The 14,480-nt window shown below is 48.8% G+C and overlaps 1 protein-coding gene across 1 annotated transcript in view; it reads left to right on the top strand.

Annotated features, from left to right (window-relative positions):
* The window catches only part of LOC143935496 (P43 5S RNA-binding protein-like), a 107,469-nt gene extending 93,496 nt beyond the window's left edge, over positions 1 to 13,973 (top strand). The window contains exon 9 of the mRNA XM_077459417.1: positions 13,351 to 13,973. Coding sequence (XP_077315543.1) covers positions 13,351 to 13,593 — 243 coding nt within the window. The 3' untranslated portion in view covers positions 13,594 to 13,973. The remainder of the gene's footprint in view (positions 1 to 13,350) is intronic.
* The last annotated feature ends 507 nt before the right edge of the window (positions 13,974 to 14,480 follow it).

Genomic DNA, 14,480 nt, shown 5'->3' with positions numbered 1-14,480 from the left:
GCGCTTGTGCATATTATTTAAATGTGGTGTCTTGGGAAAAGCAATAAAAGGTTCCTGGGCACAGTCCTCACCAAATCCTGTATATACAGTCAGCGGTCTTCAGACATGCAATCAATCATCTCTCCAGGGATGCAGGTGTCGCAGTGGCATTCAGTCTTTGAGCAATGGCCTCTCCTAGGACATATAGAACAGCTGCAAGGGCGTCTTTCTCCAGCTTGGTCAAAATGTTCCTCTGGGCTGGAGTTGTAGATGGTGTCCCTTGGTAGGCTGCAATCCTCCTCCACGACCGCTGAGGAAATGCTCCCCTCATGGAGTCCAGGAACCAAGAGACCTTCCAGGTCTTTTCCCTGTGACCTTAGCCCCTGTCTCCAACTTCCTGCCACTCACAATGCAGCTTGGGATTTGTCGTCCTGGTACGTCAGTCAGGCTGCATTGTGCTTGACTTTCTATTCCACATTCCTTTGCTGCTCCCTGGTGATTGGCTCAGTCTTTCCCAATAGGGAGGTTCTTTGCAGCATGGGTTTTCAGTTATCCCCTTTGGATTACATCCGCCTGCTACATACAGTTTTGGGCGATTATTATAGCAAAAAGTAAAACATTTGTTTTTTTTGTTTTTTTTTCAAAATTGTCGCTTTTTTTGTTTATAGCATAAAAAATTTAAACAGCAGAGATGATCAAATACCACTAAAAAGCTCTAGTTGTGAGAAAAGGAGGTCAATTTTGCTTGGGAGCCACGTCTAACGACCGTGCAATTGTCAGTTTAAAGTGACGCAGTGCCAAATCGCATAAAATCTCCCAGACATCTGTGAACCAGATCCATGATGTGCTGAGCCCGAGCGCCCGGTAGACAACATACAGTTTGGTGCTTCAGGTCTTTGTGACAGACTGCCCTCTCTGTTCTGAGAATTGAGTCCCCTACCACCAAAATCTTCCTTTTGTTCCCCCTTGATTTCTCCCCCACTCACTGGAGGAGTTCTTCCCCCTGGCAGCTAGGGTCATCAGTCTGCTCCCAGCAGTGCTGGTTCCTGACTGGTTTCACCAATGTCAATGGGGCGTAATTATTGGAATGTTCCAGCTCAGGATCATCCCCTATACCCTTCCTGGAAAGTCTCCCGGCTCTTCAGGACTGGTAAGTACAGCTCTCCCTGCTTCGGTGGGGTGAGCAGCTGGGCATTCCCTGGGGGGTCGATTCGGAGGCCACCTCAACTCCCAATCTTCTCTCCCAAGTCCCTATCACCCCTCCTCCCCCCCCCCCCCCCCTCTGAGGGGGGTGTCTGCATGTGCTGTGGGCTGTGTGTTGCTGTTTCTCACCTGTGGGGGTGTCTGTGTGGCTGGCGTTTGCCCTGGTCCAGGTCTGGGGGTCCCAAAACATGTTTATGGAGGTTGTTCTGACTGTTAGCAGGCAGCACGTTTTTTATTTTTTGCTCTGTCAACGCATGGCGCCGTTCCGGCGGCCATCTTGGATCTTGGATTTGGGAAAGCTATAAATTCCCCAGGTGAGCTTCAGCAGCCATTTTCCTTAGGATCCTATTGATTACATTGGTGGCCATTTTCTTAAAACTTGAGCACTTTTTTCACTGCTGGCCTCTTGTGGCAGCATTACATGTGCTTTCTCTAGATGCTTCCTGTATCCACTGTGTGTGTGTGTGCAGAACGCTGGATGGCGCTTGCTGAATGCTGAAGCTGCTCTGCAGGTTGGCGGCAGCAGCTCCCACCAGCGGTGCCACAGTTTTCTCTCTGCAACTGGGAACCTCCTAGGGACTACAGGCACTGTTGGCATTCACAGAGCACCCCAGGGTGGTGAGTCTAGCGCTAAGCACCCCCCCACGCGGCGGCAGCAGGAGGATGGGACCTTTACTGTCCTAAGTTCCCTTGCAGGTGGCACAGGATAGGGTCAGCATGGCTTCATAAACTGGTGTTTCTTCCCCTGAAATCCAGGCTATAGCAACCGGGTGACCTGTGGTTAGTGCAGTGCGCATGGACACCCTGGTGGCATTCCTGGACTCCTATGTTGCTAAGATAGAGGCGGCACGTGGCAGGAAAGGTGCACGTAAGAGGCCCCTGCCCCCCCCCCCATCCTCTGGGGAAAGCTCTGATGCAGACTCGGGCCCTGCTGCGGCTGGAGACCACTGCTCTGACCTATCAGACGTGGCTGACCAGGACTGTTCAGACAGTAAGGATGATTCCCCGTCCGGGCGTGACAAGGAGCTTGTTGGAGCACTTATCACAGCTGTGCGTGATAACCTGAAGATTCAGGAGCCAGAGAATTCCTCTGCTGATATACCGGTCCCTTTTGGGTCCCACAAGCCAGCACATTCACCTAAGGTGTTCCCGTATTTGACTTATTTTGACAAATTTATCTACAGGGAATGGGGTCGCCCGCAACAGACCTTTTCGGTCCCCAAAAATTTGAGAAGGCTTTCCTCAAAGGGGTAACGCACCACCAAAGTGGTTGGCTCCTCCGGTCATGGACACCCCTGTATCTAGGTTAAAGTAACCACGATCCCAGTTGAGGGGACTCCTGCATTCAAGGATCCCACAGACAGGAAGGCTGAAGCAGTGGCTCGTTCCTTGTTTACGGTTGTGGAGTCAGCCGTCTGACCTGTACTGGCATCCGCACTGGTATCAGACACTGACTGAGTGGGCAAAACTTTTGCACCGCGAATTGGGAGAGCAGAATGCCTCCCCTGTCTGCGTGGCACTAGCAGACCAACTAGTGGCATGGCTTTAAGTAGGTTTGTGACGTGGCCCTGGATACACTCCCTCTGCTATCCAGGGCCTCCGTGTCACCCATGGTGCTGAGGAGCCTCATTTGTCTGAAATGCTGGTCTGCTGACCAGGCATCCAAGAAAGCCCTGACGGATCTTCCCTTCCTTGGTGAACTGCTCTTTGGAGCCTCATTGGCTGACATTATTAAAAATGCCATTGGTGGTAAGAGTACACTACTCCCACAGGCCAGGAAGGCTAAGGAGCCACGCCACAGGCAAGGGCCCTCCTTTTCCACTCACAAGTGGCTTTTTCGTCCGCCCGGTGCTTTAGCAAAACGACCCCAGCCCAACAGGATGCCCACAGACGGTCAGAAGTGTCCCTGGAACCGCAAGCCTAAAAAGCCCGCGAACAAAAGTGCTACCGCGTGAAGATTTGCCCCCACCCATGTGGGGGGGGGGGGGGGTCTTCTTCGGGAGTTGGACCTCCCGGTTATCAGACCAATGGGTCTGCGATCTGATTTCCACAGGCTACAAAATGGTTTCTCTTGGCCGCCAAACACATTTTTTGCCTCCAGCATACCCGTGTCCCCAGTTCGCCGCAAGGCCCTGTTAGGGGCGGTGAGGGACTTGCTGAATCAAGGCGTGATTGTACTGGTTCCAGAATCGGAACGCTTTCAGGGGTTCTACTCAAATCTTTGGCATCAAAAGTTTCTGCCTTTGGCAGTCGGAAGCCCACTACGCAGTTTGTGGCTCTTCCTTTTGGCCTGGAATCAGTCCCCCCCCACCCCCTGAGTCTTTACCAAAGTACTGGCTCCAGTATTGGCATTGTTGAGACAACGCCGGGTCACGATCGTGGGTTACCTAGACTATCTTCTCCTGAGAGCTTCTTCCGCCTCAGAATTGGAGGAGGATGTGGTGATCACCTTGCAGTCCCTGCAAGAATTTGGGTGGCTGTTGAACCTAAAGTCGGTGGTGGTACTGACTCAGCGTCTGGAGTACCTGGGGTTACTATTGGACTCCAGGGAAGCAAGGGTTTTTCTCCCCTCAGACAAATTGCTGACTCTCAGATCTGCGGTCAAACTACTGATGAACCACAAGTGATCATCACTCCGCTTTTGTTTGCGGGTGCTGGGGCTCATGGTAGCCTCCTTCGAGGCAATACCGTATGCCCAGTTCCACACCAGAATTCTGCAGAGGGAGATTTTGACAAAATGGGACAAATCTCTGTTGTCCCTGGATTGGCAGATCCAGGTGAGCCAGCCAGTCAGGGACTCCCTGATCTGGTGGTTGAAGTCCCCGGTGATTCAGTCCGGAAAATCGTTCCTTCCTCTGAAATGGACGGTCACTACGGACGCCAGTCTGTTCGAGTGGGGTGGAGTGATGGGGATTCAGTCGGCTCAGGGCCTCTGGTCGACGGAAGAATCCAAGTTGCCGATCAATCTGCGTGAATTGAGAGCGATCAGGCTGTTCCTCCACACGTGGTCGACATGTCTTCAAGGGCGTCTGACCAGGATACAGTCAAAGCCACGGCTGTGGCATACATAAATCACCAAGGGTGAACAAGAAGTTCAGCCGCTGCTTGGGAGGTCACTCGCATATTTCGGTGGGCAGAGCAACGCGTTCCGGCCCTGTCGGCCATTTACATCCCGGGGTGGAAAATTGACAGGCAGACTATCTGAGTCTACAGATGCTGGACCCAGGAGAATGGGCATGGCATCCGGCATTATTCAGGCTGCTGTGCCTGAAATGGGGCACACCAGATGTGGATCTGTTGGCCTCCCGGCTTAATCGGAAGGTGCCGAGATTCGTGTCCAGGACACGAGATCCGTGGGCAGACGCGCTGGTGGCTCCGTGGGATCAGTACCAGCTGATCTACGCCTTTCCTCCGCTGAAACTGTTGCCACGTCTGCTTCGCAGAGTGGAAGCCAAGAGGATTCCAGTAATCCGGATTGCCCCAGACTGGCCTCGGCAGGCCTGGTACGCAGACCTGGTGTGCCTAATGGCAGACGCTCCTTGGCGACTGCTGTTGAGAGGACCTCCTCTCTCAAGGTCCAATCTTTCACCCTGCTTTAACGGCCTGGCTATTGAAAGCCAGGTATTGAGGAACCGGGGTCTGTTGGACTCGGTGATTCCAACTATGCTGAGGGCGTGGAAATCTTCCAGAAAGATATACCATCGTACTTGGAAGGCCTGCATCTCCATGTGTGAGAGAGGGTGGCATCCGCGCTCCTTCTCTATATCCAGGATCCTGCTGTTTCTTCAGCAAGGTGTAGACCAGAGGTTGGCGTTGAGCACCATCAAGGGGCAGATTTCAGCTCTGGCTGTCTTTGAAAAAAAAAGACCCCTGGCGTCTCATTAGTGAGTACCTGTGCAGGGGGTGTGACATGTAGTCCCTCCGGTGCGTCCTCCATGGGATTTGAACCTTGTGGTGTTTGCGCTTCAGAAGCCGCCGTTTGAGCATATCGGAGATTCCTCTGCTGACCCTTTCACAGAAGGTGGTCTTTCTAGTAGCCATCGCATTGGCCAGGAGGGTTTCGGAACTGGCGGCCTTGTCCTGCAAGTCTCCTTATCTGGTCATCCACAGGGCTAAGGTGGTGGTGTTGCGTCCGCAACCATCCTTTCTACCGAAGGTGGTTTTGGCCTTTCATATCAATATCAATGAGGACATTGGGGGTGCTTCGGCTTAGGACAAAATGATGGCAATACAAAGAGGTGGCCCTTCACGCTTTTAGATGTGGTTAGGGCTCTGAAGGTGTACTTGTCTGCCACAGCTTCCTTTCGGAAGTCAGACTCGCTGTTTGTTTTGGTGGCTGGTCCTAAGAAGGGCATGGTGGTCTCGGCCACCATTTCCAGGTGGATCAGACAGATTGTAGTCCAAGCCTATGCCTTGAAGGGGCAGGTGCCCCCCTTTCCAGTCACAGCTCACTCTACAAGAGCAATCGGAATGTCTCGGGCCTTCCGACACCAAGCGTCTGTTGCTCAGGTGTGTAAAGCGGCGACCTGATCGTCTGTCCATACATTTACCAAGTTCTACAAGGTAGACGTCAGTGCATCGGCTGCCTGTTTTGGCTGCAAAGTTTTGCAGGCGGCCGTGTAGTTGCAATTGAATTTTTTTTTCCTGTTTTTTTTTCGATAACGCAGTACTGTTTTGGTTAATGCACTGTTGCATTACTTCCGCAAGGTTGCGGTCTTGGATCACTCCTATTGAGGATACCCGGTTATATGGTGGTGTTTTTCCACACACTGCTGTTTTTTGTGGGTTTAGTTTCACTAGTTCCCACTTGCCATGGTGGATGAAATTTTTATGCTGTTTTTCACACCCCTCGTTTGTAACTAAATGGGACATCCCCAAGCAATGCCAGAGGAGCTGTCGTTCGGTGAATATAAGCGAAAATAGGATTTTTTTTTGTACTCGCTGTAAAAAATCCTTTTCTCTGTAATTCACCGACCGACACAGCACCCACCCCTCCTCCTTTTTTTCTACATTATACTGCTTGTTGACGTACTGAAGTTGCTAGGAGCAGTGGAAAGGGTTGATGGCATGGGGCCCGCCTGCCCCCCCTGGGGTGGGATTAAAGTTCTGTGTATTGTGTAACAATTTTGCCTAGTTTCTCCTAATGACAGGCTATACAACCCATTTAGTTACAGAGAGGAGCTGTCGGTCGGTGATTTACCGAGAAAAGGATTTTACAGTGAGTACAAAAAATCCTATTTTTCAGTGTTGACAGTTGCTTCCCTAGATTCAGAACCTGGGCTTCTAGGGAAACATGCTTAAATTTTGCACAGAATTCACCCATATATGATCAAGATATGCATACAGCTTCCTGACACTAATACTCAATACACAGGTACAATAGTGTCCCCACTACAGTCAGTCCTTTTTGTTATGCCTTGACTGTTCTGTACCTGCTAAAATGCCCCTGCAATCTGACACTTGCAGGGCTTGTTGGCGCTTGCTGGCTCCCCTGGTCATCCTGCCTGTTTCTGCTCACTTTGCTCCCGTCTGCCTGTCACTCCCCCCCCCCCCCCACCGGTTCGCAGCACACTAACCTGACACTTTCTGGTAGGATCTGCTGCCTTGCGGTCTCCTGGTACTGTCTTCAGTCCCTCCCGCTGCTGTCCCACCACCATGTCTCCTGTCTGGGTGGGGGGGGGGGGGGGGGGGGCATGGTCTTGTCCTCACTCGCACACAACACACAATTCCCAGACACCATGCTGCTCAGCTCTGCCAATTTGGATTTTCACACCAACGCAACAGCACCACCTGCCTATTCTTTTGTGCTGTCAAAATATAGCAAATAAAAGTGCTTCAGTGCAACACATACCAGTAGGTCAGAGGGGCACATCATGGTTTCTTGCACTGGGGCCCTGAAGGTTCTAGTTATGCTTCTGGCATTTGGAATGTGTGTGAACACATGACTTAACTGACAGTTTTTCAAAAATGTTTAGACAAGTTAAAGTTGTAATCCTGAATAGTGTGAAGTTCTTTTGTACTACTGTGATAATGAAATGTGTAAACATTTATAATCCTTTCCTCCCGGACTAACCTCTCCATAATGTACAAAATGCTCTGCCATGTCTCTAACTTTTACAAGAAGTCTGCCTGTTATGAAGGGGAGAGGACATGGAATACAGGGTACAACCCTATGAAATGGGTTGTGTCAGGGCCAGCAGTATCAGACTTGAGTAACCCAGATTGACTTGAGGGTTGCCTTTTCTAATTTTTCATCAGACTTCACATGCCTGTAAGGTTGGGGTGGAATCTGCCAGCTTGTGCTTTGGTGAGTACCTAAAATGTCCATCTGCCCCAGGTAGCTGGGGAGCAGAAGGTTGAGAGGTACTGACATATATATTTAAAGTGGGTTGCCCCAAAAAAATAAGTCAGCAGCTGCTGACTTTTTTAAATAATCGGACACTTAGCTGTTCCAGGGTCCAGCGACGCGGGGGAACGAAGACCCCCCCCCCCCCCCCCTCGTTCCCTGCTCAGCTCGCCGCGCTGTCATTTGTACTGTGGGCACCTGGCTGTGGCTTTACAGCCGGGCACCCACTGTGCATGCGCGAGAGACGCAGGGCGCTGTGATACGCCGCACAGTCATCTGGGACACGTGACAGGTCCCAGATGACTATGCAACTCGAGGGGAAGTGATGTCACCAGCCTGGGCAAGGAAGAAGGTAGACTACGAGGGACCCCCTAGCAACAGGTATTTAGAGGTGAGTAAAACTACTTTTCCCAAGTGTTCTTCCAGGACAGCCCTTGAGAGATGGAGCTCCTCCCATCGACACAGGAAACACATTGCCACAGTTCAAAAGGCGGTCCCTCAGGTCCCTGGTCAGTCATTTGTTTCCTCCGTCGGAGGAACATGTTGCCAGGAACCTGGAGGCCCCTCTCAGGGGCTGCCTGAGAACCTGTAAGCCATAAGGGGCCGAGTCCTGTTTTTTGGCTGCAGTTGGGTCCATACCTATTTTTTTGTGGCTCGGGTACCGTCCAGCTAAATCGGAGCAGACCCGTTACCCTCCTCCTTCCAGTGCCGAGGTGGCCAGGGGCAGAATGACACCGGTTTCCCCCAGGAGCGGTGAGTGGAACCTTCCATCTCTGCTCCTTGTTGCGGTGGGGTCGGAGACGCCGAGCGTAATTTCCGGCGGAACCGCGTCATCTCTGTGTGCCGAGGGTTCCGGGTCTCTAGGGTACAAGGAGGAGAGGGAGAGCCAGCGCTGTGCCTGTGCAGTCCCGACCAGCGTCCAGCAATACCGGACTAGTGGCGGGATCCGGAGCGGCAGAGGGGGACCATGGAGGCTATTCCCCAGGACACTCCGGTGGAGACAGGCACCAGCCAATCCCAGGTAGGCTGCTGGGCATGCTATTACTCTGGTGGAGTGGTGGTGTTTGTAGGCTGGGTTCTGTAGTGCCCCACGGTGGTTAACTCACAGTTAAGGATGTATGCAGTTAGTGGTGATTCTAAGGAGGGACATGGAGCTGACGCTAAATTCTTTGTCTTCTTATTTTCAGGCTAAAGAGCTACCAAAGGAAGACAAGGCAGGCCACAAAAAGTGCCCTAATTGTGGGAATAGGTTGTCCTCTGGCTCTAACAAAGCCCTATGCAAGCAATGCATTGCAAGCTTGCTTAAATCTGAGGCAGATTCCCCCTTAGCAAAATTTTTGGGCTCCTTTTAAAGAGGAAATGGCGTCGACCTTTAAGTCCCTCCGGGAGTTAATCGCTGACGTAGGATCAGCTGCCTCCACTAATAAAACTGCAATCTCCGCCTCACCATGCCTTACAACACCCAGCTCAGGGGAGCCCCGTATGGTCAGGGAGCCTAGCCCCACGTTGATTAGCCCCGATTCCTCTGATACAGACTCTGCTCAGGAAGAGGATCGAGCAACATCTAAAGCCTCAAAATATAGATTGTCTCTTGAGGAGGTAGATGAGCTAATGGGTGCTATCTATGATACACTGGAAATTGAGGAGGAAGAAACTGTTATCCAGACATAAGATGTATGAGGCTCTGGGGAAAAAAAGCAAGGGTTTTCCCTATACATAAGGTGCTTTCTGACCTTGTCCTTAAGGAGTGGTCTGAACCAGATAAAAAGGTTTTCTTTCCTAAATCCCTTAAGAGAAGGTTCCCTTTTGATGAGAGCCCAGAGGCGGTCTGGAATAAAAATCCTAAACTAGACGCCCCTCTGTCCAAAGTCTCAAAGCAGGCTGATCTGGCCTTTGAGGATATGGGCCACCTGAAAGATCCCATGGACAGGAGAACAGACATTGTCTTAGAGGGCCTGGGATGCCTCTATGGCAGGCTTAAAACCAGCTCTAGACACTTCTTGTGTAGCTAGAAACCTGGAGTTCTGGTTGTCGCAACTGCAGGAACATCTAAAAGCAGGCACTCCTAGGGGGGAGCTTCTGAAATCCTTCCCTATGCTTTTTAAGGCCACCAGTTTCATCTCTGACGCCTCCACGGACTCCGTAAAATTTACGGCTAAGTCAGCAGCACTTTCAGTGGCAGCAAGGAGGTCAGTATGGATGAAAACTTGGGGGGGAGACACGGCGTCTAAAACCCACCTGTGCAGCGTCCCTTTTACAGGAGACTTAGTCTTCGGACCTGAATTAGATTCCGCCTTAGAAAGGACGGCGGATAAAAAGAAAACCTTTCCCGCAAAAAAGAAAAAATTCCAAAGACTTTTTTCGTCCCTTTAAGGAACCCTCTAAATCAGAGAAGAGTTCAACCCCCAAAAAACATTGGTCGGGACATAAAGGGAAAGGGGGCGTACTGTTTAGCCGTCCCAATCAGGATCCCAAACCCCAGTGACGTCAGGGTTCCTGTGGGAGGAAGATTAAGCAAATTTCTTCCACAATGGGAAGAGACAACCTCGAACGAGTTTGTCTTAAATATAATAAAAAGGGGTCATGCGCTGGAATTCCACAGCAGCCCTCCCTCAAAGTTTTTGGTGACAGCTTCCAAGTCACTCATAAAAGGCCAGGGCCTTACCTTTACTGATAGGGGAAATGGTGGATCAAGAGGTATTGACACCAGTCCCTATTCAGGAACAAGGAGACGGTTTTTATTCGCACATTTTTGTGGTAAAAAAGCCGTCAGGGAGGTTCAGACTAATTATGAACCTCCGACCACTGAATCGCTCCATCCGTTAAAGAAATTTCGGATGGAGTCCATTTATTCCATAAAGAACCTTCTCCAGAAAGATATTTATGGCCACCCTGGATCTAAGGGATGCTTATCTGCATATTCCAATAAGGGAGGAATGCCAGAAATTCCTTCGGATGGCAGTGCAGATAGACACAAAAGTTTACCACTTTCAGTGCAGAGCACTCCCCTTCGGTCTGTCATCCTCCCCAAGAATCTTTTCCAAGGTTCTCGGAAAGGCTTTAGTTTCACTGAGGCTTCAATCAGTCTCAATTATTCCCTATCTAGACGACCTGCTCCTAACGGCACACTCAGAGTCGTCTTTCTCAGGATCTGGAGTTGACTCAACTCAGCCTGAGTCGATTAGGGTGGATTGTCAGTCAGGAGAAATCCAAGACAACCCCAACACAGGAGATCCTGTATCTGGGGTACTGGATCAAGTCTGTAGATCAGAAAATTATACTGCCGGAAGAAAAGATTTTGAATCTGTGGCAGAGAACATCTTTTCTTCAATGCAGCCCCAAATGTACGGTGAGGGAAGTAATGTCGGTCTTAGGTCTTATGACGGCAGCCATTCCAGCCGTACAATGGGCAAGGTTCCACTAAAGAGACCTTCAGGGATTTCTGTTGGAACAATTAAAGGGCAGAGATCTGGAGGAGGAGGTATCGAGCCCCTCAAAGATAAAACGCTCCCTCTGGTGGTGGAAGGACAGGGAGAACCTAAACAAAGGGGTTGATTGGGTCCTTCCTATCACTTCAACACTGACAACGGATGCGAGCAGCTGAGGAGCCCACCTCTGCTCAAGCTGGGTCCAGGACAAGTGGACCCCGGAAGAGAAAGGTTTCTCTTCCAATTGGAAGGAGCTAACAGCGATCCTGAGGGCTGTTTTAGCCTTTCACCCCACAATACAGGGTCACCATCTACAAGTCCGTTCAGACAATATGACAGCTGTAGCATACATAAACAAACAAGGAGGTACCAGAAGTCCTCGTTTGATGTTGGTAGCCAAACGCATTTTTCAGTGGGCAGAAGCCAATCTGGAATCCATTTCTGCAGTTCACCTGAAAGGGGAGCTGAACAGCACGGCGGACTTCTTGAGTCTACAAAAAGTTTTGAACCAAGAATGGTCCTTACACCCAGAGGCATTCAATCTCATAACTCACTGGGGAAAACCAGAAGTAGACCTTTTTGCGAGCAAAGAGAATGCAAAGGTTCCCAATTTTTGCTCGCTAAACCCAGGAGATCAGCCCCTGGCTGTAGATGCCTTGCAAACTCCATGGACTTTCAGTCTGGCATATGCTTTTCCCCCTCCATTTCATTCCGAGGGTCCTAGCAAGATTCCTCACGGAAAAAACCTGTTTGATTCTAGTGGCACCATTCTGGCCCAGGAGACCATGGTTCACAACGTTGCTACAATTGACACTGTCCGCCTCTAAGGCTTTCCCTGCAGACAGGACCTCCTGTCGCAGGGACCTCTTTATCATCCACAGGTGGCCACACTGAAGCTTTCAGCGTGGTTACTGAGGAGGAAATCTTAAGGAGTAAGAGCCTGACAGATGAGGAAATTGCGACTTTACTACAGAGTTGCAAACCAGTCACGAGGGCTATTTACCATAAAGTCTGGAAAAAATTTAATAGCTGGCTGAATAGCCGTGACATAAATACGGCTAATATTCTACAGTTTTTACAGGAAGGTGTAAACAAAGGATTAACCCTAAGTACTATTAAGGTACAGATAGCTGCCTTAAGTGTGTACCTAGATTAACGCTTACAGGAAAATCCTTTTGTCGCTAGGTTCTGTAAGGCAGTCGCTAGACGTAAGCCGGTCAGAGTCAGCAAAGTCCCATCCTGGGATTTAGCAGTTGTACTAAAAGCTTTCTTGGGGTCACCCTTTGAGCCTATCTCAGAGGCCTCCCTAAGGCTTATTACATTTAAGACCGTACTCCTGGTGGCAATCACTTCAGCCCGTAGGCTCAGTGAGATCCAAGCCCTTTCCATCAGGGAACCATTTCTACAGATCCTAGAAGACAGTCATACTAAAGACAGACCCTGGGTTCTTACCAAAGGTAGCATCTAGCTTCCATAGGTCCCAAGATATTGTCCTCCCCTCATTTTGTCAAAATGCAGCAAATGAGAAAACGTTTTCATTTATTGGATGTGAGGAGGTGTATTCTAGAATATCTTAAAGTAACAAATCCTTTCAGAATCTGACTCCCTTTTTGTCCTTTTTTTTTTTTCCGGGCAGCGTAGGGGGCACAAAGCTTCAAAAGTAACCATAGCTAGATGGATTAGGCTAGCTATAGCAGAGGGGTATAAGGCCTTGAATAGAGATCCTCCTGAGGGTGTCAAAGCTCACTCAACAAGAGCGTTGTCTGCATCCTGGGCAGAAAGAGCTGGTGCCACTCCGGAGCAGGTATGTAAAGCAGCCACATGGTCAAGCTTTTCCACCTTTACAAGGCATTACCGACTGGACCTAATGTCTAGTCGGGATCAGGCCTTTGGGAGGAAAGTCCTCCAGGCCGTGGTCCCCCCTAATCTGGTAAGTACTTGGGGATCCTCTCAAGGGCTGTCCTGGAAGAACACTTGGGAAAACTGGAGTTGGTACTTACCGGTAACTCCTTTTCCGGTGGTCTTCCAGGACAGCACGATCCCACCCTTTGATTATAGTGATGTACTAATGTTGTTACCTGTTATGGTTTGTTTTTCAGTTCTTGGTGAATGACTGACCAGGGACCTGAGGGACCACCTTTTGAACTGTGGCAATGTGTTTCCTGTGTCGATGGGAGGAGCTCCATCTCTCAAGGGCTGTCCTGGAAGACCACCGGAAAAGGAGTTACTGGTAAGTACTAATTCCAGTTTTTTTTTTTTTCCAATTTTTTTTATTTTTATTTTTTTTTGTGACAACACCACTTTAAGTCTAGCTATGTATATGAATGTGGTGATAAATTTAGGCACGGACAACTATGCCAATTGTTATCTCTACTCATTACAATGTATCCACAGCTCAAATTCAACTTTAAGCCATCAAAGAAGCATTTAAGAGGAGCCCTCTGCAAACTCCCTGTAGTGGAGGAAGATCTGAGTCATCTATTTAATCATAAACTTTGCTTCCGAAGTAAAACACTCCTAGAGAGTAACCTTTCCATACTCTTCAATGAACGTCTGTTACGTGATCCTGTGGAGCCAGAAGTTAACCTCAGCAACCTCTTCCAGCTTGTATCTGCCCATGCTGAGAAAGTGGCCTAAAGGTCTGCTGCAGCGCAAATGTATCTTGATCAATTTATCAGTGTCTAAAACCAATCGAAAGATATCAGATTTCTAAATCTTTTGACCACATCTGCTTGAATGTTTGCAATAATATTAATTTGACAAATGAGGTCCATCTATGCTTAAGTTATAAAAAATGGAGAGTGGCTGGAGATCCTGAAGCCCTCCTTATAATTGAGAAATTTGAGGCCTGCTCTGAAATGTTCATGTTAGAACATTACCTACAGGGAGCCTGTGTTTGCTTAACCTGATTGCTTTGTAGCAAATGTTTTTTGTTTTTTGTTTTGTTTTGTTTGCTAAAGAGCTCTGAGAATGATGTGGTTGTGTCAAGAGGACAATAAAATTTTATTTATGCTGTGTGGCTGTCCTATTTTTCTACTAGATGGTGCTGCAGCCTGGCTTGCATTTAAAAAAAAAAAAATAAAAAAAAAATAAAAAAAAAAACTGTTCCTTATACACGACAGTTTTTTTATTTTATTTTTATTTATTTTTTAAATGCAAACTGTCGTGTATAAGGAACAGTTTTTTTTTTTTTTTTTTTTTTTATTTTTTTTTTTTTTCTTTCTGATATCCTCTTCTGCCCAATATTCTGAGGTGTGTGGATGAGATTGTTGGAGCTACAAAGTTAGCTTAGCTGCTTCACCCCCCCCTGAAAGTTATCTCCTATGCATTGTCTGGTCATTGATGTCTTGTACGCACAGTAGATCAATTTAATGGGGGGAAAAAAGAAGCTACGCGAGAATTAACAGACCATTAGCAACAGTAACGGGCATTAGGGTGTGCACTCCAAAGCTCGTGTGCATACAGTACTTTTCAAAAAGGGGTGTACTCATTTATGCCAAATGATTTTTTTATTTTTTTTATTT

The sequence above is a fragment of the Lithobates pipiens genome, unplaced genomic scaffold, assembly GCF_037356315.1.
Source record: "Lithobates pipiens isolate NorthernLeopardFrog02 unplaced genomic scaffold, aLitPip1_a1.2 Scaffold_28, whole genome shotgun sequence".
NCBI lineage: Eukaryota > Metazoa > Chordata > Amphibia > Anura > Ranidae > Lithobates > Lithobates pipiens.
Note: the sequence above shows the minus strand (reverse complement) of the source record. Positions and strands in the feature narration are given on the sequence as shown.